Genomic DNA, 24,435 nt, shown 5'->3' with positions numbered 1-24,435 from the left:
TTTAACGTTTATTTATTTTTGAGATGGGAGAGACAGCATGAACGGGGGAGGGTCAGAGAGAGAGGGAGGCACAGAATCTGAAACAGGCTCCAGGCTCTGAGCTGTCAGTACAGAGCCTGACGTGGGGCTCAAACTCACGGACCGCGAGATCATGACCTGAGCCACCCAGGCGCCCCAGGAAGCCCTATTAATCCCCATTGTGATTGTGCAAACGACCCGACCCTCAACAGTTATAGGTAGGGAACTAGGCTGGCATGAGGCTTAAAACCTTTTCTTGTTTGTAAGTTTGAAAAAATTCAAATTTTAGCAACTGATAAGCTCACAGAGCCACATATTCACTGTTAGAAAACAGATTTATTTATAAACATGATGATGTAAATGGTGGTGGCCCCCACATGAAGCAGCATTTTCAGGGGAACCTGCCTGGCTCGGCCAGTAGAGCATGTGACTCCTGATCTGAGGGTCATGAGTTCAAGCCCCACGTTGGGTGTAAAGCTTAGTTTAAAAAAAAAAAAAAAAAAAAGGCAGTGTTTTCAGTTTTCATTTTAAAAAATGATAAGTGGTGCTGATGTTGAAGGATTGTGGCTGCTGGCACTGAAGGTAAATATATATGACATTTTTGGATCACTTGTTAGGGTGGAGCTGAAATATCACAAATTGATGTTAAGGCCACATCTACCCTTTTCTGATTCCCCTTGCAACAGCAAAAGTAGCTCCCATCATAGTTATATGTATTTTATTTCTATCATTTTCCATCACCAGTAGCTCCAATCTTTCATTGTGAAGGCCTTTCATTCTAAAAAAAAGTCTGAATTTCCACACAATAATAAATTGTACTCTTATTAACCAGTTAAAAAATTATAGACAGTGCTCCAAACTTTGGGCCTCTCCAGTTTTTCTAACTGACAAGCTGGGAACAAACATCCGCAATAGATGAGCTGTTTATCATGTGTATACAATTTCATTGTAATATACAAAATTGTGAATACTAGACTGGGCCCTAGACTGGTTTACAAATGTATAAAATAAAAATGTTCCTCTATTTCACATCTCCCCTTCTTCCCTTCTCAGTTCCTTTCCCGCAAAGTAAACACTTCTCAATTTCTTATGTATTTTCTAGAAAAATATTTACATCTGAGTATGTTTATTGGTACACACTCAACCCACCCCACTTCCACATTTCAAATTTATGCAAACGAATCACATTCCTTCTGCACTTTGTTTCCCACCTAATATTTCTCAGAAATACCCTTGTCAACACCATTCTCTTTAAATAACTGCCTAGAAATTCACGTTTGGTATGTATCATGACCCAATTTACATCTATTAACAGAGAATAATTTTTTTTCCATTGTAAAAAGTTTTGTGATTAGCTTATTACTGTGTCAGTCTGGAATTTATTTTTAAGCTAAATTTTTAGCAGTGGAAGTAGTGAATCAAAGAAATGTTCTTTTTTTTTTAATTTTGGTAAATTTTGCTAAGTTGTGCTCAACAAAAGTAGCACCAATTTGCACTCCCAAAACAGTGCATGAGAAGACCTGTGGACTGACACCATTACCAACATTGAATATTATCTTTTCAGTTTTTGCCCATCCAATAGGTTACAAATTATATTTTCTGTTTTTGTTTTAATTTGTGTTTATTAGCAAAATTGAACATCATTTTGTATTTATTAATCATATGGGTTTTCTACCTGACCAAATCCTTTGTCCATTTTTTTTATTGGCGTATCCAGCAGTTTTTGTTGATATGTAAGGGCTCTTTATAAATTAAGAAAGTTAGCACTTCATAATATATGTTGCAAAATTATTTTCTTGGGGTGAAGTAATTTTAACTTGTATAGCTTTCTTCCCTGTAGAAACACTGAAAATTTTTAATTAGCTATAATCATCAATCCTTTGATTTGTTGACTTCTGATTGTTGTATCCTACTTAGAAAGTCTTTCTCCACTCCAGATTCATAGGTAAATTTACCTGTCTTTTTTTTTTTTTTAATTTTTTTTTCAACGTTTTTATTTATTTATGGGACAGACAGAGACAGAGCATGAACGGGGGAGGGGCAGAGAGAGAGGGAGACACAGAATCGGAAACAGGCTCCAGGCTCCGAGCCATCAGCACAGAGCCTGACGCGGGGCTCGAACTCACGGACGGCGAGATCGTGACCTGGCTGAAGTCGGACGCTTAACCGACTGCGCCACGCAGGCGCCCCAATTTACCTGTCTTTCATTTCATTCATTCATTGTTGTTGATGTTTCTTTTTTTTTCTTTTTAGATATTTCATTTTTTTACATTTAAAACCTTGGTTCAGGGGCGCCTGGGTGGCTCAGTCGGTTAAGCATCTGACTTCAGCTCAGGTCATCATCTTGCAGTGTGTGAGTTCAAGCCCCACATCCAGCTCTGTGCTGACAGCTCAGAGCCTGGAGCCTGCTTCAGATTCTGTGTCTCCTTCTCTCTCTGCTCCTCCCCTGTTTGCACTCTGTCTCTCCTTCTCTTCCAAAAATAAATAAACATTAAATAAATAAATAAATAAATAAATAAATAACCTTGGTTCATGTAGAATTTACTTTATTGTAGGGAACGAGACGAGGGATCCAGCTCAAATTGTTTTTAACCCAATAGCTGTCCAGCTGTTCCTATACCATGTCTATAAATAAGCAAGTAGAAGAAATGAGCATGGTTTGAGGCAAGAAGTAATCGCTGATATACCTGAGACTTGTGGTTAGTGCCAATACACCTTGTTTGTGCAATTAGACTTCCTATCACTGCTGTAGGTTAGGATTTTATTTATAGGCAAGACCCCAAATGCTGATTTTTTTAAGGATCCACAAACACACAGCTAGTCAGAGATGACTATTAGGTGTGAACTTGGATCTGACTCAGTGCAAAGCCCAAGCACTTTCTTTGGGCAGGGTTCTCGGAAGCCTTCCCAGAGGGTCTGACATTGCTGCTGAACCTGGAAATGGGGTAGAATTTGGGGATGAGGGAGAAGGCTGAGCATCTTGGGTTGAAGCATGTAGATGGGAGGGGCACTGCATGTATGTTGAATCACAGGTCAGTTTGGGCAGGAGTAGGCTGTGCCAAAAGGGGAGGAAAGAATGGGGAAGGGAGGTTAGAAAAGTAAGTTCCAGACAGAGTATGCACACTCTTCGGTGGCAGAGGAGAGTATTTTTCAATCTGCAAGATTGAAAGAGAGTATTCTTTTAACTGCAAGATTCTTCCTTAAAAAAAAAGGAAGCACCTGGCTGGCTCAGCCGGTAGAGCATGTGACTCTCCATCACAGGGACTTGAGTTTGAGACCCACGTTGGGTGTGGAGCCTACTTAAGAAAAAAATAAAATAAAATATTTTTTAAATAAGAAAAATATGAAGCAGAAAATCAAAATGTAAAAGAGACAAAAGAAGAAGCCAAGTTTGTTCATAGGATTCTTACCTCCTTGCAAGGGTTGAGGTGAAGTACAAAGTGCATGGGCTTGGACTGAATCAGGTCCAGGTTCATATCTAATCTTCAGTGGCTGCCTGATAGAGAAGATTTTTTCCAAGCAGTGATGCCTCCTGCAAAAATGTCTGGCAAGGGTAGTTATGGAGACACCATCAAAGATTCCTCGGCACAAAGACAAGATGGCCCTATCTGTGTGGAAGTAGAAATGGCAGTCAAAATACTAGACAATATTTATGGAATGTTACATATGCCAGGGCTCTGCTAAATGCTTTATAAACATTGTCTCCTTTAAACCTGACAAATCTTAGTTCTTATCATCACCATTTTAAGGATGAGGACACTAAAATTTAAGTGCAGTATCTTGCCTGGGTCACAGATCAAGTGGCGGAGTTATACTTTAAAATAAATGTTGGCAGTAGGCTTTGCAAACGTATTTTGCTCAGATTTTAGATGAATCAAGAAAATCTGACCCATGATAATGACAGAGGACAGTCCAATTTTAATGGAGTCAGAAAGCTGCCAGGTTGAGAGACAGAGCTCACGTGACAGAAACTTGCTCAAAATATATTAGAAAGTGCTCTAGCCCTAAGAGTGACTCTGAGTCACTTGGTCAATGTTTCCTCTTATGTGATGACTCCATGATTTAGTGCTTCCTAATTATAGAATCTTAAACCTGGACAAGGCCTTAACGTTAATTAAGCAAGCATGTTTATTTCACAACAAACATGTTGATCTAGTTAAAATGTACTCTGTTTCTAATACAAAATTACTTAAAATTCCAAGTATTTCTATCATTAACAATGTTTAAAAACTATATATAAGAATATATGTGGTCACAAAGCCCTGCATAGACTATTAATGCAAACTGAAAGTGGAGAGGTAGTTTGGGTACTATCAGTATTGTTAGTGGTGTTAGTAATGGACATGTTTTAATTTATCTACTCTCTTGGCTATAAGTTCTTTTTTTTTAAAGTTTTTATTTATTTATTTTGAGAGAGAGAGAGAGAGTGGGGGAAGGGCAGAGAGAGAAGGAGAGAGAGAATCCCAAGCAGGCTGTCCGCGCGGAGCCTGAAGCAGGGCTCGAAACTACAAATCACAAGATAATGACCAGAGCCGAAATCCAGAGTCAGACGCTCAATGGATTGAACCCCTTGGCTATAAATTCATTAAATTAGTTCTTTTCATATCTCTATCTGTACTTCCTAGTATGTAATGGGCACTGAATATTTGTGGAATCAATATATAATTCCGTATTTAGCAGCACCTTATACAGAGCTATAAAATACTAGACAACTCAGGATTTTATATTTTATATAGCACTTGAATATTGGTTATTTGCTGGCCAATATGTTAGGTATAAAAACCAGGGGTCATGCCTGAAGATACATTTTTGTATGACCAGGTGAGTGTTTAAAGTACTTTTTAAAAATATATTTAGTCGAGGGGCGCCTGGGTGGCGCAGTCGGTTAAGCGTCCGACTTCAGCCAGGTTACGATCTCACGGTCCGTGAGTTCGAGCCCCGCGTCAGGCTCTGGGCTGATGGCTCAGAGCCTGGAGCCTGTTTCCGATTCTGTGTCTCCCTCTCTCTCTGCTCCTCCCCCGTTCATGCTCTGTCTCTCTCTGTCCCAAAAATAAATAAACGTTGAAAAAAAAATTTAAAAAATATATTTAGTCGAGGCTTGCATTCTTTAATTAGCCACAGTCTCTAATACTCCCCTATCGCCTTATCATCCTCTGATCTGTCTTGTGTCTTCTCAATCTCATTCCATGATTCGTCCCACCGCATCATGTGAGTTGCCAGGCTAGGCGGCATCCAACTGCTCTGTGCAGAATCTAGAGATGTGTTACCATAACAAGAGGTGTATATATGAAAAAGAGTACTAAAAAAAAGAGAGAGAGAGAGAGAGAGTCCTAAAACTACTTTTCTTATTTCTCTTCTAGAATGTTTTGTGAAGTCAGGTGTCTAACTAGCACCCATGAACTTCCATAAGATAATTACTTCCTATTCTATCAGGAAATGTCCAGGCCATCCTTATGGAAATATTAAGTCAACCCTAATAGAGACAGTCTAAATTTAAGTTGTTTTAATAAATACAATCCAAGCACGGCACATTTGTGTGATATAATTACTGTATATGTGAAACTTACTTTGAAAATCTGGAATGGATATTTTTAAATACTTAATAGCAGGAAGATCTGGGGGTTTTGTATACTATAATTATACACAGTTTTGTGAAACAAAAGAATGAATCCATAGGGTTTTAATGAAGAGACTATTTAATATAGGACTGGATTGTTTTATTTTTCTTCCCTCCTACTCAACGCTTTCTGGCAGCATTTCAACTTCTCATCCCTTTTGAGATTAGCCATCTCTTAAAAATAATCTTTCTGTATTCAAAATATTCCACCTCAGGGGATATAAATTTTCTGAATATAGGATGACCAAGGAAATATGGTCTTAAGTACTTGGACTCATATTAGCCAAGAACTATAAGTTAAGGACCACACACTGATGAAATCTTTAAGGATTTCTTTATAAAGGCAATTCAAAGTTCTTAACTATCCTGATGATGTATTATAAATCTTTTACAGGCTTTGCCCTGCACTATACATTAGGAGGCTGTATACCTTGGTTTGCCCCGAGCGGTTTCTCAGGATGCAGATCTTTTACTGCTAAAACCAGGAAAGTCCTCAGCCAACCAGATGAATTGGTTGCACCATCACTCGTTAGTCACAAAATCAGTAACATAATTCTGGGTCACTTACATTTTTACATTCTAATGGAGCAAGCTGATGTGTTCACAAATGGTGAAAAAATAAGACAGAATTAAGCAACAGCTGTAATAGAGGCTTATGCATTCAACTGGAGGAGGCTAAAGGATGGAATAACTAACTTTGATTTTAAAAGATTTTGCAGCGAAAATAGAATTTGAACAAAATTTTAAAAGGGCATTAAGTTGAAAAAATAACTAGTGAGGCATTAGAAGATTTTGTATGTGGAAATAACTAGTCATCTCAGATGTGGCTGGAGTCTAGATAAGGGCTGGGAAAAGAGAGTAAAGAGCCTGGCCAGATTAAGGGCTTTGACCCTAAGTCTCTATGAGTAAAAGTCAATAAAGGAAGGCTTTTCAGAAAGGGTTCCACTATTGGCATGCTTCCTACATGCTGCTGACTGTACCCCTCACCAAATGGTCACCACCTTGTAAGGTGGGGCGTATTCTGCTGAGAAGCCATGTGGAAGACCAGTTGAACACTTACGGCTTCTCTGCCTAAGGCAATGTGACATGGCTTTAGTTTCTCCTCTAACCAATGGTAAAGTATCTGTTCTTACTGTGTGTGCAGTGTTTGTTCAATAATGGCAAACATTATTGTTATAATAGTGTTATAATAACACTCCTGTTATTATGCCTATTTCCTGGGGCATCCTTAAAGGATCTTGTAACTAGCTAGTAAATACAGAAGCTAAGGTATGAAATCAGGTCACTCTCGATAGCATTCCAAAGATGTTATTTTCTCTTTTTTGTTTGTTTGTTTTTACTTTTCAGCTCTTAAACTGCCCTGAAAAGTGAGGGGACTGATCTGATGTATATTTTAGGAAGATGATTCTGTTGGTATTGTGAAAGGTGCATTGAAGGGATAGGACTTGAAACAGAGAAAACAGAGACATATTTTAAAAGTTTATGCTGGAAATAGAGATAGTGAGGAGGGAACAGGGGTTGAACACATTTGGGAGCTAGACGTAACAGAATTTAGCATCTTGATTTATGATAAGAAAGAGAAATTCCTGGAAATTCTAAGCTAAGGAAAAAAGAATTTGCAAGTAAGATAAAGGATTTTGGTTTTACTTTTAATCAAAAAGAACAGGAAGCCCACTGTAAATTAGAGAAAATTATATAAATAAAACACCCTTAATCTCATCATCATTTGGCATTATTTTCATATTTTTTTCTATACATTTTAAAAGAACTAGAATCACTCTGTAGATATAAGTTTGAATCTTAATTTTTCTATGTATAGTATCAGCATTTTTTTTTTCTATGTCAAAAAATTTTCTTAGCATTTTTAAATGACTAAATAGCTTTCCATCTGGTCATGAACATTTTAGAAGTGCTGAGTTTTGTGTCTTCCTTACATCAAAGTCCACAAAGTATTTAATTTGTTAAATCTTGATTTCAGTAATCACCTTCCCAATAATATCATGAGATTGACCTTTTGACACCACTATGCATTTGTGATTCTGAATCTCTGGCCAGAAAAGTCCTTCTGAAATCTTAAGAACTGCAACAACTTAACGATTTTATATCCAGGGATTCCGTGTGGATGTTCAATGGCAAGAAAGTATGTGGCAAAAATGTCTCAACTGTAGCTGCTGATAAGGCTTCCAGCATTTAAACTCTCAAGCACTTTGAGAATTGAAAAACCCTGGTGCTATTCTGCAATAGCAATGCTGGATCTGTCTATAACTGAATGACACTCACTTAGTCAGCATAACATGTACTAAGTGACTGCTGTGAGTGAAAGCCTATGCTAGGTTCTAAAATTAGAGATGAATTGAATATAATCTTGTTCTCTAAACCAGTGGAAGAGTTGCTTAAGGTGCAGATTCCAAGACCTGCTTATAAAAATTATGTTTTATTAGGCCCTGGAATGTGGTCTGTGAATCTGCACTTTTAATAAGCCCTCCAGGTGACCCTGATGCAGGTGAGAAATTCTTGCAACTAGTCGGTAGACTCTAACCTGAGTCTACAATAGAGCAGTTATGGAACCTTGAAAAAAAGTTACTTACTCATTCAAAGACTTGGTTTCCTCATCTAGAATAGTAATAATTATATACAATATAGAATTGCGAGTGTAATTTGAAAACAGGACCAGCTATGTATTTTGCAAGGCCTAATGCAAATGAAAATACAGGGCCCTTGTTAAAAAAATGTTTAGTAATTTCAAGAGAGCAGTAGCAGAGAATTAAACCAAGCGTGGCCCTGTATGACTATATAGGTCCCACGCCCATGAAACTGGATGAATGAAAAAATATATACATATTCAATATAAACATATGCACGTACCCAAAAAATGCAGCTAATTTTTTGCATTAGGGTGTAATATTCACCGGTGAAAGCGAGAAAAGACTGCATAATGAAGGTGATGCCAAAGCTGAAGACTTGAAGGACGAGAGCCTGTTTGTACACGGATGTGGCTGGGAGGAGGCAAAGCGCAGCCGCAGAAACACAATACATAAAACCACTACTAATGTTGGGCCGCCGATGGCAAGTGACGTCAGCAAAATTAGTGTCTGAGGTTTAAGGATGTTAAGATATTGGATGTAAAAGAGCTTAGGATGCCATCCCTACGACACTTCTCTTTGAGTGGGAAACAAATCAGGGCCAAAAGAGACGTGTTTTTTCCTTCGCTCTTCGTCGACATTCTGGGTAGGGTAGCAACCAACCACCAGGGGCCATGACTGATCCCAGTAACCTGCTTTCCAAAGTCTTGCTCTTTCCCCAACATTTGTTGAGTAGCAGAGGTTTGAGCCTGTTTCATGACCTGGAAAGACTGAAATCCACCCTGGTACTGATCCAGATATCCATTGCCGTCCTTGTATTTTACTTTTTCGTGTTTATTTTATTTTTTTAATTGAAAAAGAAGCCTGTGCCTACTTTTTTTTAAAGAATTTTTTATTACATTTTATTTAGTGCTCACTACAAGGCAGCACTTTTATAATTACTTTACATGTATTAAATTCATTTAATTCTCATGACAACTGTATGGGTGGCACTAATATTATCCATGTTTTAGAAATAAGGAAACCAAGATTAAGTAGAGACTATATTTCTGAATATATTTCCCAAAGCCCAGAGGTTTTGGTTTTTTTTTTTTTTTTTACTTTTTAAAAAAAAAAATTTTATTATTTGTTTTAGATTTTACTTTTAGGTAATCTCTACACCCAATGTGAGGCTCAAACTTTCAACCCTAAAATCAAGAGTTGTATGCTCTACCAACTGAGCCAGCCAACCAGGCATGCCAACCTTCATAAGTTTCATGCATAATTTCTTCTATATGAAAAAGTTTTATATATATACATGTTTATATGTAAGCAAACAAATATAGATATACATAGTTGGTTTTATTGTTTGCTTTAGAACAGTGAAATTATAGGGGCGCCTGGGTGGCGCAGTCGGTTGAGCGTCCGACTTCAGCCAGGTCACGATCTCGCGGTCCGTGAGTTCGAGCCCCGCGTCAGGCTCTGGGCTGATGGCTCAGAGCCTGGAGCCTGTTTCCGATTCTGTGTCTCCCTCTCTCTCTGCCCCTCCCCCGTTCATGCTCTGTCTCTCTCTGTCCCAAAAATAAATAAACGTTGAAAAAAAAAAAAAAAAAGAACAGTGAAATTATATATATTACCTATAAGTTATCTTTTACATAACCTAGTCAGAATTTTCTTTTTTTCAAATTTTTTTTCATTTTTTAGTTTATTTTAGACAGAGAATGAGTGGAGTAGAGGGGCAGAGGGAGAGAGACAGAATCTTATGCAGGCTCCATGCTCAGCTCTAGCACTGGGCTTGATCCCACAACCCTGGGATCATGGCCTGAGGTGAAACCAAGACTCAGATGCTTGACCAACTGAGCCACTCATGTGCCCTGAGAATTTTCTGCATAAGCACATAAGATCTATCTTATTTTATATATTTTTTTTTTCAACGTTTATTTATTTTTGGGACAGAGAGAGACAGAGCATGAACGGGGGAGGGACAGAGAGAGAGGGAGACACAGAATCGGAAACAGGCTCCAGGCTCTGAGCCATCAGCCCAGAGCCTGACGCGGGGCTCGAACTCACGGACCGCGAGATCGTGACCTGGCTGAAGTCGGACGCTTAACCGACTGCGCCACCCAGGCGCCCCAAGATCTATCTTATTTAAAAAATATTTTGTATCTCACTGTGTTACATCTACCATTACTTATTTAACTATTCCCCTTTCATCCATCTACGTTGTTTCATTTCTTTGCTTTCTCAAATAATGTCTCAACAGGCATCATTGTACATATATCTTTGCTTTCCCATGCCAGAATTTCTTTAGCATGAATTCCTAGAAGTGAAATTACTTTTTCAATAGATATGCAGGTCCTAGATTTTGATAGATATTAGTAGATTACTCTCATACTCCAACAGCATATGAAAGTTTTGTTCCTTTCCTAGTCTCTCAGATCTTTTTTTTTTTTTTTTTTTTCTTTTCTCATCAGAAGATATAAGATGCTCCAACATCTTCTGTGACTGGTTTGTTGAATATAAGAAAGATGAGATCCACCTGTTAACTGTTCTTGACCAAATGTACAGGCTATGATAGATACAACTTGTTTAACCTCTCTAACTGACAAGAAGAATCACTCCACTGGTGTTTTCCTGTGAATTACCATAGTATTTACATGCATGGCTAAAGAAGGGGTGACATAGAATAATCTCTCTAATATTACAAATGTCCTCAATGGAAAAGTATTGAAAAAGCAAGGAATAGGCAGCTATGACCCTAGAAAGGCAGCTCAGGGTAAGATACCAGGTAGTCAATTAAGTCCTTCACCTTTGTTTACCCAGTGACTGACAGAGTTAATGTGCTTGAATGAACATAAAGAAAAACTTATTCATTGATTGAAAAAAATCATCATTGTGTCTGTATTCTGTACAAGTATGGTTCAGGCTTCTTGGAGGCCACAAAAAATGTACTGAACAAACTCCTATAACTAATAAAGATTGGTAAGAATTATCTGTAAATAGCTGTATTTGAAATAAATATGTAAAATGGCTTATCCAAAAGCACACAATTGAACAGGGGCAGAATTAGCACTGGAATCCAGTTCTTTTTTTTTTTTTTTTTAATTTTTTTTTTCAACGTTTATTTTTTTATTTTTGGGACAGAGAGAGACAGAGCATGAACGGGGGAGGGGCAGAGAGAGAGGGAGACACAGAATCGGAAACAGGCTCCAGGCTCCGAGCCATCAGCCCAGAGCCTGACGCGGGGCTCGAACTCACGGACCGCGAGATCATGACCTGGCTGAAGTCGGACGCTTAACCGACTGCGCCACCCAGGCGCCCCTGGAATCCAGTTCTTATGTCCTCAGATATGCAACAAATATTTGTGAATGAATGAGCTAACTGTTCTTTATGTTCACCATTGATACTGCCAATATATATTGAAAATTAATTTCACCCCAAGATAAATATAAATACAAACATTTAGAGAGAGAATCAAAATAGCTAGAGAATGGAGAATAATAGGAACATGGGCACTGATGTAGAAAAGGACAAATAAGTTTGAAGAATTTTTAAATCCTCACAGATGGGTTAGACCAAGATTGTAGAGAAGTACCAGAGAAAAGTCTTCTAAAGATTCCAGAGCTACCAAGAGTTTGGGAAACGTGTAGTGATCAGCAGTCTTGTTCTAAAATATGCTATTATAGGCAGTGCTGACTTCTGAGCAATTTTTTACTATTTTATTTTGCTAGAAGGAAAAATTAGTGTGACAGCAAAATTAATTGCTTTTTAAAATTATTTTAATTTTCACTTCTTCTATTTAAAAAAGGGAAACTTTAGGGGAAGTAAGATTATGTTACCCAAAAGAAGTCAAATTTCAAGAAAGGGCAGATGTTTATGGGGATATTCTAAATCTCAACATTCTCTTTAGCGAGTCAGACTAAATAGCAGAACTGCCCTATGTGAGGATATGGAGTTAGCACTGGATTAAATGAATCTGGAGTAAAAGAGATGTTTCCCAATGTGATCAAGGAAAACTTCCATTTGAAAATTAATACACTGGGGGGCGCCTGGGGGGCTCAGTTGATTGAGCGTCCGACTTCGGCTCAGGTCATGATCTCACGGTTCATGAGTTCCAACCCCACGTCGGGCTCTGTGCTGACAGCTCAGAGCCTGGAGCCTGCTTCAGGTTCTGTATCTCCCACTCTCTCTCTGCCCCTCCCCTGCTCATGCTCTGTCTCTCTGTCTCTCAAAAATAAATAAACATTTAAAAAAATTAATACATTGGAAAATACTTCCAATAAGGCCCTATTGTCCATGTCACAATAAATATTGTCAGGCCTCTTAGCGGTGGATCAGCACATTTCATTGAGGAATTGCACTGAGGAATAAAATAACTTACAGTACACCAAGTGTATTTCAGACATCACCCAATCCTGTCTATGGACAATTACTCTTGATTATGCATTTCATGTCTCTGTCCCTGTATTCTTTGTACCAGTGTGACCTAGCAAACATCACAGTTCTGGTCACCTAAGCAGAACTGTCATCAAGAATGCTGTATCAAGTGTTGCAGATGGAAAGATACTGATTCAACCTCTTGGTAGAAAGGAACGTATGGCAATCAAGTCCTGATATCAGGATGTGGCTCTTACCCTCAAGTCACAATGCTTTTAGATAATGAAACTGTTGTAATCACCACGTGCACCAAGTTACTTACTATCCAAATGCACCCAAATGGAGAAGTTCAGACAGAGCCCTGAAGATTCTCCAGCTAACAAAGGGATTCAGGCCTTTTTATATATAAAAGCAGTTGTCATTCATGACAGCTAGTTAATCAGAATTGTTTTCAGATTAATGATTACATTCCCAAAGAGATAAACATTAAACTGTTTGAAGTTCCAGTATCTTATAGGAAACATTGTGAAATAATGACCATGCAAGGATCATTCTAGGGTTACAATATGCAGAACAGGATGGTAACAAGTTTTATAAAACAGGTATAAATCAGATTTAATGTTTAATAAATATCCCAGCAAATAACATAATTTATGGTCTTGTGGATGTTCCAGTCTTCTAAATGACTACCTCTCAGTTGTTGTCTTTACACCGTAAAGGGTTAATAAAGTCTGAGAAAATTTTGACAAGGTTCTATTGGCTAGAACTCAATGTGAAACTACAGAAATGTAGAAATCTCAGACCATAAAAGAGTTTAAACATTGCAAATTTTTATACCAAAGATGATGTGGCTTATAATTTTCTGCTCCCCTTCCTCCAAAGTCTGGTTTATAGGAAATTATCTTCCTCTAAGAGTGTATGACTTTGCCTTCCTTTATCTGAGGCACTCTGCTAGTGCTTTCATTTGTGTTACTAATACTTAGGCCAACCATTCAAAGTTGAATAAATATTTCCATTTTAAGACTGAGAAAATGGAGCTCTTGTTAAACTGGTTTTTAAGTGACAGAGTTAGGTTCAGAATTAGGTTTCTTTGTTTCAAACCACGGGCTTTTCTACTGGGACAATTTAAGATTTACAAAATGTCATATGGATGATTTGATTAGTTTACACAGTGACTATTTGAAGACAGTGATATTCTACCTTTCCCACACCTTGATGCTAAGCTTCTTAAAAAGGATAGTCTAGAGTCCTCTATTTTCTCACTTGTTTACTCAAACCACTTCAGTCTTGTTGTCTATGCCACAGGGCCACCCAAACCACTCTAGCTGCTAGGTCCAGTAGGATATATTTTCAGCCTTTCATAACTTGCCCTGGTATTCAGTTGTTGATGTCCATGTCCCCTGCATTCTGTGATGACACTTTCTCTTCATGCTCCTTTTCCCATTTTGTCCCTTCCTCAGTCTTCCTTGCAAAGTTTTCTTACTGCCCCTTAAGAGTTTTCTTTTGCAGGGTGGGGGAGGGTGGGGTTCTGTTCTATTCACTTTTCTAAAATGCACACTTTCTTTTTAATAATATTATTCACATTCATAGCTGGAGAAGTAATCAGAAGCCAAGTAATAAAGAGCCTTGTGTACAATAATGAGAAATTTGTTCTTTATTCTAAAGGCAAAAGGAAGCCATTGACAGATTTTTAGGAATGAAAGTAGTGATGTTGCTGATAGCAATTACAGAAGAAAGAGAAACATTAGGGGCATTCAGGTTTTGAGATAATATGACTGTGGTGTCTATGAGAAGACCAGTCAGTCATAGCCACAAAAAGGACGTGAAAGAATATAGATCTGAGGCTGAGCAGAGGTTTTGACTAGAGCTGAAGAATAATTCCTCTAACTCGCCAAATTATGGCTCTACATTATCTGACCATTCAGCAACTGTAAGGACAGCCCAGAATTTGGTAGTTAGCATATAAGAAATATATTTTAATTAGCTTCAAGACCCTTAAATAAGTTTGGGAACAAAAAGAGGAAAAATAAGGGTGCTTTGCTGGATCAGTCAGAGAAGCATGCAATTCTTGATCTCAGGGTCATGAGTTCTAGCCCCACCTCAGGCATAGAGATTACTAAAAAAAAAAAAAAAAAAAAAAAAAAAAAAAAAAAAAAAGAGAGAGAGAGAGAGATAAACTTGAAAGAGAGAGAGAAAAAATAGCACTAAGACCAAAAGGAAATGTGAAAATATCATTTGCCTTTAGCTATTTTTTCTGAATCTAATACAGAGTCAGAGGTTTGGTTTTGGGGTACCAACTCTGCCTCTTTCTAGCAGTGTGATCTTGGACAAGATATTTAAATAAAGTGGTGGTAGTGATGGTCCTTTCAGCATTGACTCATTGACTAGTGTGGCTTGAGTGAGAACATGCATGCACCGTCTGACACACAATAAAAGCCTCCAAGAGGGCAGGTATTTTAAAAATTATAATTTTTACAACCTAAAATTTTTGAAATTAAGTCATTCACTCTATCACAATTTTCAGTGACATCATGGTTTTCGTAGGTGCCGATATCAGAGTTATAGAATAAAATATTTAGGAGGGGGCTAAAATGAGGATGTTTGTCTGGACTACTAGTAGAAGAAAAGTTAACCCAACTCATCCTGGCTCTGTCACTACTTATGAACACAACTATCTAAAACATGGGAACATTGAACTAGGTGAACATCCAAGTGTCTTTAAGCTCAGAAATTACTCAAGCAATATCAGCAGTGATTTTATTCCCTACCACTATATCACTGTATGCATGGCCCTGAAGGTCTATAAAGATTAGAGTCTGGAGAATATAAACTATTTCTAGGCATGCCATTCCCCCTGCCACCCCAGAGAGCCAATGATAGTTATATACCAGCATATGTGTGATGGGGATGAGGGAGGGGACAGGAAAGAAGTCCTCTCCCTTCTGCCCCCTGCCATGGACCAAGTCCTGTGTTCTGTCTTCATTTCCCGAACAACTAGGAAAACTGTGCTACTGTTCCATCTTAGAAACAAGACCATTTAAATAATGAGTTGAAATAAAACCAATCTCTATAGCCCTGCTCTTTGCAATATAGGGCTTAGACTATTAGCAAAAAAAAAAAAAAAAAAAAAAAAATTAAATTAAATTTTTAGATTTTTTTTTAAGCAAACTCTACCCCCAATGTGAGGCTCCAATTCATGACTCTGATACTACAGTCATGCTCTACCAACTAAGCCAACCAGACATCCCTAAAAGCAAGTAAGTTTAACTCAATACACACATGAGCACACCTACTGCACAGGCAAAAGCTTGAGTGTTACATGTCGCCTAAATCCTTACAGCACTGACATTGGTTGTCTGTCAACGTTGGTCTAATAGTCCTCTGCAAGTTGGGAATGTTAGCAGCTCATATGCTTTTACATTACAGAGGTGCTGTGGGGAACAATTAAATGTCTGGAGCCTGCTAAGGGTTATTAAGTGCTAGCAATTCCCCTCTCAGGTAATAGTTTTTGAGCCATAAAAGGACAGTTAAATAAGCACTTCCATTTTAATATCATTTTCAAGAGATAAAAAGGAGTCTAAAATTCTATAATGTCTAAATTTAGTACTGCTGTTTGGGAGGCGAAGAAACTTTAGAGTCATGTGCCTTTTATAAAGGGATAATTGCCTGCTTCTAAACTTCTTCAGATAGAATTTTTATTGGGGTAAACTGTCAAAGCTTCACAATGAAGGAGATTCTCTTCCAGCGGGAAATGCACTCTTGCACAGGAAGTCTTGTGACCACTGCAGCCACGTTCCAGGGACAGTGCTTCTAAGAGACTTGGCTAATTTTTATTCATTTACTTTTCAAGCCTGAATTGTGGCAGGGGTTAGTCCCGTCACTGTCAAACCTGGAGAACCTCAGCTCCTCAGTTGACTGCCCCTTCGCTCTCCTGATTCAAAACCTCACCCTCTCAGCTCCCTTCTTCCTCTCACCACTGGACCATGTTCTTTTCTCTCCCATCTTAAAAAAACAAAAACCAAAATCCAAAGCCCCTTGGCCCCTGGGTTTCCATTGAACTGTCTTCCCCTTTTAAGGTCAATTTGTTGTTTGAAATCTTTTCTTTTTAAACCTTTTTACTTCCCACTCACTTTAAACACACGTGATCACATTTCTGCCACCTTCTCCCGTGTCCCTTCCACCAATAAACTCCACTGGAAGTTTTTTCACTGTGTTGCCAGATAACTACTTAGCTGCTGCATCTTATGGACACTTTACTGTAATGGATTCTTTGTCCAGTTCCTCCCTCCAACTATATTCTCTGTGAAGTAAGGGACTATGTTTCTTTTACTTCTCAACCTCATTGCTTGAAATATCTTGGGTGCTGAGCACATGATTGAACAAGCATATGCATCCAGAATATCCTGGGCAGAGCTTATATTTAGCCATGTAACCATACAAAATATGAACCTATGGGCTCTTGGGGATCTAGGGAGAAAATGGCTAGAAAGTTCACTACCTGGTTTCATAGGAGGAAAAGAATACAGAATATTTTAATTTTTAAATAAATAAACAAACATTAAATATTTAGTATTAAATTTAATAAAAAATTTTTAATTTTGGATCAATGATGGGCTTTTTTTTAAACAGGCAGGAAATTGACTTTTTTTGAGAGAGAGAGAGAGAGAGAGAGAGAGAGAGAGAAAGAGAGGATCTTAAGCAAGCTCCACACCCAACATGGATCCCAAGGTGGGGCTCAGTCTCTTGCCTGTGATATCATGACCTGAGCCAAAATCAAGACCACTGGCCACTTAACTGACTGAGCCACCCAGGCACCCCTCAATGATGGGCTTTACTACAGATTTAAATAGTCAGTTTTTAAGATAGAGTGAAATGCTCCAGGTCTGTGTTCCTCAACTTTTTAAGACCATAGCCCACTCTGAGAAACCACACAATTTCACACTCACCCTCATACCATGTTCACCAATTACATACAATGTAGGGGTCATTTTCTGCAAATTTCCACCAGCCTAGGTTTTATTTAGCTTTAGTTAGTTATTACAACATTGATTTTCAAACTATGATATCCCAGAGAGTCAGATATTTTACCCCATTCACATCTCTCAAACCCCAAAGTTCAAAATAAGAAGAGACTCCTATATTTCCTTAATGAAAAAGTATATGCCTGAACTATATTTTTGTTTATTTATTTATTATTATTATTTATATATATATATATATTTTTTACTGGTGGTATGCTGCTTATTCTCATGCAATTGATTTCTTTCTTCTAAACCAGGTGCAGTTACATGATAGACAATGTGATTCTATTGATGAACGGTGCATTGCAAAAAAAATCTGTGAAAGAAATTCTGGTGAAGTGCCACCCACTGGGCCGTTTCACAGAAATGGAAGCAGTCAACATTGCTGAGACACCTTCGGACCTCTTCAATGCTGTTCTGGTTGAAACACCATTAGGTACAAATGCATAAGCAGTTGTATAGCTGCGTGTGCACATCATCATAGTCAGTAAAAAATGCACATTCAATTCATCGTTTTCTCCATGAATATAATATCATACTATACAGATTCATAGACATGGAAGGGACATTAAGGAATCATCTAGTTCAGCTCCCTCATTTTTCAGATGGCAACAAATGAAAGTAACCTTCCTAGAGTCACATAAGATCCATTTGTAGCCCAGTAGGAGCTGGGGCTACCTCTCGACCTCCACATCTTTGTACTTTGTACCAGATCATAGTAAATAAATGATAGAACTTGTCATTTTTCAAAAAATTAATTTTCTAACTGGGTTCTATATGATTAATTCCTTATCCTTTCCTTTTAAATTTCTGTCTAAATAAGGCTGTGTACATTTTGTTTAGAAAGTTTAGGAATGCCATTTTTCTGAGACGCTCAGGGGTGCCTGTCAAATGACCTGAAGCAATGAGGAAACAAATGCTAATTTCATTATAATGTAGCACTGATAATAGTTCTAGCATTCAAAATGCTAATGGGATAATTTTATATACATTATTGTCAGGAAACCTGGATAGTAGCAGTTCATAGCAATTCACTGTAGATCATTTGTCAAAATAGTTGCTGTTGAAAACAGAAATTTTAAACAGAAAAAAAAATGGTGTCATTAAATGTGGTGCTAAGGGAGTGTGAAAGAAAGAGGGTAAGCCTATAATCATGGATGTTTGATTCCAGGCTCTGTCTGGTCCCAACATGGTGACTTGGGGCAATTCAGTGCATCTCAGTTTCCTCATTTTAAAAACAATAATGGGGCGCCTGGGTGGCTCAGTCGGTTAAGCGTCCGACTTCGGCTCAGGTCATGATCTCACGGTTCGTGAGTTCGAGCCCCGCGTCAGGCTCTGTGCTGACAGCTCAGAGCCTAGAGCCCATTTCAGATTCTGTGTCTTCCTCTCTCTCTGCCCCTCCCCTGTTCATGCTCTCTCTCTCTGTCTCAAAAATAAATAAACGTTAAAAAAAATTAAAAAAAATAAAATAAAAACAATAGTATCTTAGTATAACAGAGTTTTGAAAACTAAATATGACACAGTTTTAGCACAGCTCAATCCTTAGCATATAGTGAGGTTGGAAGTGATAAATATTACGATTAGATGAGGGGTAGGGGCACTTCAAAAAGTAAGGCATAAAGTGAACAGGTCCAAGGTGTTGTGAGGATCAAATACATGCAATGTTTAGTGAACAGCTTGCACAGAGTAAATGCTAAATAACTAATCACTCTCACTGTCACCATTACTGGTAGCTTTATCCAGTCTGTGGATTGCCACTCCACAGTGTCCTGGTCAGGAATGAGCACAGGATGGTATGTGCAGGAAATCTTTCCATAGTTGATAATCATGCTTTTGATGAATTTATTTTGTGTGATCATTTCCACTTTCAGCTCCATTCTTTCAAGACTGCATGTCTGAAAATACCCTAGATGAACTGAATATTGAATTACTGCGCAATAAACTGTACAAGGTAAGTGTCTCCCAAAATATTATGGTTTTCTTTTTTACATAATACATCTTAACCAGAGTTCTTTATCGAAAGTTACTTTGCCCATTAGCCAACTTCTGCAATTATGAAGCTATACATGGTTGGAATACAGCTTTTACAGTCTTGGTCTTTTGGTTAAATACATACACGTCAGCTTCCCCTGAAGCAGCAAGATTGTTGAGAGGAAGTAATGCGCCCATCTTTCTCTGTATTCCTAGCTCCTTGCCTGGTGTGCCTAGAGCATAAAAGGTAGCAGCTGGATGGGTGAATGGTAGGTGGGTGGATAGATGAGCAAGATGAACCATATCCATTTTAAAACAACCAGCATATAGGGGTGCCTGGCTGGCTCAGTCAATAGAGCATGCAACTCTTGATCTCAGGGTTGTAGGTTCGAGCCCCGTGTTGGATGTAGAGACTACTTAAAAATAAAATCTTTAGGGGTGCCTCGGTGGCTCAGTCAGTTAAGTGACCGACTTCGGGTCAGGTCATGATCTCACAGTTCATGAGTTCAAACCTCGCGTCAGACTCTGTGCTGACAGCTCTGAGCCTGGAAACTACTTTGGATTCTGTGTCTCCCTCTCTCTGTACCCCACCCCCACTCATGCTCTGTCTCTCTATCAAAAATAAATAAAGATTAAGAAAAACTTAAAAAAATAAAATCTTTTAAAAAATTAAAAAAAAAAAAAACACAAAACCCAGCATACACAGTGAGCCTTGTGTCATGTAGCATCCATCTCTATCCTTAATCCTATTATAGAGTCTTTGAGTTTCACAGTTAACCTGTCCATTTACTGACAGTGTGCAGCATACAAAGATGACCAACTCGTGGACACTACAACATAGGTACCACCTTGCATGATCTGGCCAGCTATCTGCCTATGCTGCCACCATTTGAGTAGCTCTATATCATATGCACTGAGCAAACTCTGTCCATTTACACTCATACAACAATAGCATCTTTAGACACTCTCACAGAGTAACTGAAGGCATATATACTGTCATGCCATTTACATAACTGGTTATGCTAAAACATAAGGTCCTTTCAAAAGCATTGTGTTGCAGGCAATTTTCCTCTTTATAAAGAAACTTATGGACTTAGAGCAGCCATCTTTGAGATATAGCTAACAGAAGGCATGGTTTTAAGTAAGTTATAGGCATTAATTCACTTAATCCACACAGCAAAACTATGTGCTATCCCCATTCCTTGGATGAGAAAACTGAGACATGGAGAGGTAAGATTTACTTGGCAGAAGTCAGTTAAATGGTAAGTGATTGAGTTGGGATTCAAACACAGTCAGTCTAACTGTACAGCCCAGACTCTGCCTTTCCAGCGTGTCTTCCATGTTTAAAGCCATCCCAAACGTGTCTCCTGAGCACCAAGAGAGATTAAATGTAGGCACAGGACCAAATCTAGGATTATTTGTTGAGCTCATAAAAGAGTTTGGCACTCTTATTAGAGTACCAAACATTAATCATGTGAAATAAACCCAAGAACCATGCAAAAAAAAGTGCTTGTTAAGGAATCATAAGGTATGATAAGTACAATTTTGTTCTTTTTTAAAACTGTGCAACATACTTCATTGTGAAAGTTTGTACCAAATTTTTAATAAAATATTGCCCTATGGGACAAGTAATTCAATTTCCATTAAAGTATTTAATAAGCCATGAAAAGCTGATCTACAAATTTCCAAAGGAAAATATCTTCATTTTATTGTTTTATGATCTTTCTTCTTTTTAAGTCTTACCTCGAGGCATTCTATAAATTCTGTAAGAATCATGGTGATGTCACAGCAGAAATCATGTGTCCCATTCTTGAGGTAAGAAAGTCCTTGAATTTCTTTATGCCAAATAATATGCTTACACACTTTTCACTTGCATAGTCCTACTTGTCTTTCTTTATCTTAGAAGCTCCTTTATATAAAAATAAAATAAACAACATATTTTATCATATATATCATTTGATGCTTTCAGTTAAGAATGGTATTTTGCAAGTTTTCTACATTGAAAAGTTATTTTGGAATTAGAAAAGAAAAATGCTTACAAAATTTGGTCATGATTCATTTTTATGTGGTATGAATAGATTATAATTAGTTAAAAATTTGGTATACTATTAACAATTGGTGAAATACGAGTACTTGTAATAATCACTCAACTTCCCTCCAATGAGGGAACACTGGGCATCTGGGAATTCTCACAACTTGGAACCAAAGTCCACTCTGGGCCTTGTTCCTTATATAAATCCTAAAATAAAGGAAACTCAAACAACCCTCGGGCATTCCAGCTCTGGTTAGGAAGACTTTTGGGGTTAGGTGATTCACAGTTGGCATGCTCACTTAATTATCTGTCAAATGCCACCATTGCTTTCTACCTCTCTAATTGATGCTATAAACTTCTTAATTTCCCTTTCTCATCACAGATTTCATCTGTGCTCAGAGATCCTCCTGTTCGCACATGTTGATCTCAGAGATCAGAAGGATCTGGGAACATGCTGGGCATATTTTGTACTGTGTTTCCTATAGATCTCTTTTTCTGGCTTTACATGAATAACAAAATGGTGGAGGAGGGAGGTGGGTACCATTCTAGACTTAGAAAAGCCCTTTGCTTTGTCCTGTGAAACTAAGTTTTGTCTAAAGAATATCTTTAATCATTAGATTATCTGTCACAGTGACTTCGTTGGTAGGTAGATTAAATAGTTCAATAACCTGATTTCAAGAAAAGCCTGGTAATGGGGCACCTGGGTGGCTCAGTTAGTTGGGCGTCCAACTTCGGGTCAGGTCATGATCTTGCAGTTCATCAGTTTGAACCATGCATTGGGCTCTGTGCTGACAGCTCAGAGCCTGGAGCCTGCTTTGAATTCTGTGTCTTCCTCTTTTTCTGCTCCTCCCCCACTCCTGCTCTCTGTCTCTCTCTCTCTCTCTTTCTCAAAAATAAGCATTAAATTTTTTTAAAAAAACATTAAAAGAAAGAAAGAAAGAAAGAAAGAAAGAAAGAAAGAAAGAAAGAAAGAAAGAAAGAGAAAGGCCTGGTAAGAACTGCCCCATAGCAAAAAAAGGAAAAAACAAAAAACTTGAATACCTTCATCTGCATGTATTTTAACCTAATGTTCTGAAACTGCATATGATAAAATTAGTTCCCCTCAAAACATTTAATCTTTAAAATTTTACAGTTGAAGATACTTTGCCATCCCCTGTTGAAACTCTTCAAGCAAAAGCAGTCCTTGAAGTAAAAATTTATCACTGGAGAACTCCAAAAATTCTTTTTTGCCTTTATCTATATTACACAGGAAGTGGGCACTGATAAATAAATAACATTTTTTTATGGCATACTAAATGTCAGAAAGTGAGCTAGTCTCTTTCAGACATTCTGAACATAAGTAATCTGCTGGCCCTAAGAAGCACTCCCTTTTCTTGTCATAAATTTTTAACTACTAGCCACACTATAAGAAGCCACATTATCCATGGCTCAAAAGTGTAATTTCAACATGGCATAATTCCTGTGGTTTAGAAATGGCTTGTGTGCTTTATACCCACAAACTATGTGCAATAAGAGCTATGGCAAAACTCAGAACATTTCAAGAGGTATACAATGACATTATCAATAGTTAACATGTATTATGTGCCAGATGCTATCCTAAGAGCTTAATGTACATGAATTCACTTGGACTTCAAAACAGCACAACAACAACAAGATGGGAGTTTAGCATCTATTTTTCAGAAGGGGAAACTGAGGCACAAAGAAGCTAGTAACTTGCCTGATGACACACACCTAAGAAGTGGAAATGTCAGAATTTGAACTCAGGCAGCCTCTCTCTGGTTCCTCTATGTTCATCCACTATTTTACTTATACATTAAAGTTAGCATTCACAATTCTTGTATAAAAGTAAGTACTAATTCATAAGCAAGATCATACTGCATGTGGTATAAAAATCAAAAATAGATAAGAATTATGTCTCTGTAATCCTCAGTAATGCAGAAAGGACAGCATAGTAGTAGAAGAATCCTTGTCACTGGAAGGGTTTGATCAAAATACTATATAATACCCAGTGTTCTCATTATCCCTTTCCTATACCCATGATACTACCATATTAGATTAGGTTCTTTTTTAAGCTGCATTAAGAATAAAAGTCCGCTTGAGCCACCTGGGTGGTTTAGTGGGTTAAGTGTCTGACTTCAGCTCAGGTTGTGATCTCGCGGTTCGTGAGTTGAGCCCCACGTTGGGCTCTGTGCTGACAGCTCAGAGCCTAGAGTCTGCTTCAGATTCTGTGTCTCCCTCTCTCTCTGACTTCCCCCTGCTCACACTTTGTCTCTCTCTCTGTCTCTCAAAAATAAATAAACATTAAAGAAATTTTTTTAATTAAAAATAAAAAAATAAAAGTCCACTCAACTACCTTTATACATTACACTGAAGTATTAGTTACACAGAGCATGCAATTATAATGTGTCTAATGATATGATCAGAAGAGATTTTTCAGATTTATATAAATATATCAGATCATGTAATTACCTCTCATTTTATTTGTGCAACATTAGAGCACCTCAGTTATCACATTCTTCCATCTATGTTCTTATTTAATCTGGGTTGACAGGAGACTGAAAAAGACTTAATATGGTGAAAGAGAGCATTAACCTGGACTTGCATGCAAACATTTGACCTAATTACAAGCTTGTGAGTTCCTATGGGAAAAAAAAAAAAAAAAAAGAAACTGACTTATGGTCAAGGGAAATACACTGCAATGTACTGTTTGCCTTTATGCCTTTTATTATTTGTCTTTGCTCTCCTGACAATCTATATGTTTAATGAAACAGTGAAAAACAAGCACAGATGAATAAGTTTGTTTCATCTTCCCTGGTTGGTACACATGCTAATGAGGCC

At 37.8% G+C, this 24,435-nt stretch overlaps 1 protein-coding gene across 3 annotated transcripts in view; it reads left to right on the top strand.

Annotated features, from left to right (window-relative positions):
- Positions 1-24,435, top strand: part of ATP6V0D2 (ATPase H+ transporting V0 subunit d2) — a 49,164-nt gene that overhangs the window by 13,308 nt on the left and 11,421 nt on the right. For all 3 annotated transcript variants that reach the window (XM_086696006.1, XM_086696007.1, XM_025922766.2), the window contains exons 3-5: positions 17,852-18,030; positions 19,466-19,545; positions 21,303-21,380. In XM_086696006.1, the coding sequence (XP_086552132.1) occupies positions 17,852-18,030; positions 19,466-19,545; positions 21,303-21,380 (337 nt within the window). The remainder of the gene's footprint in view (positions 1-17,851; positions 18,031-19,465; positions 19,546-21,302; positions 21,381-24,435) is intronic.

This window comes from Puma concolor, chromosome F2 (genome assembly GCF_028749965.1).
Source record: "Puma concolor isolate L17-30 chromosome F2, mPumCon1.1.hap2, whole genome shotgun sequence".
NCBI classification, from domain to species: Eukaryota; Metazoa; Chordata; class Mammalia; order Carnivora; family Felidae; genus Puma; species Puma concolor.
Note: the sequence above shows the minus strand (reverse complement) of the source record. Positions and strands in the feature narration are given on the sequence as shown.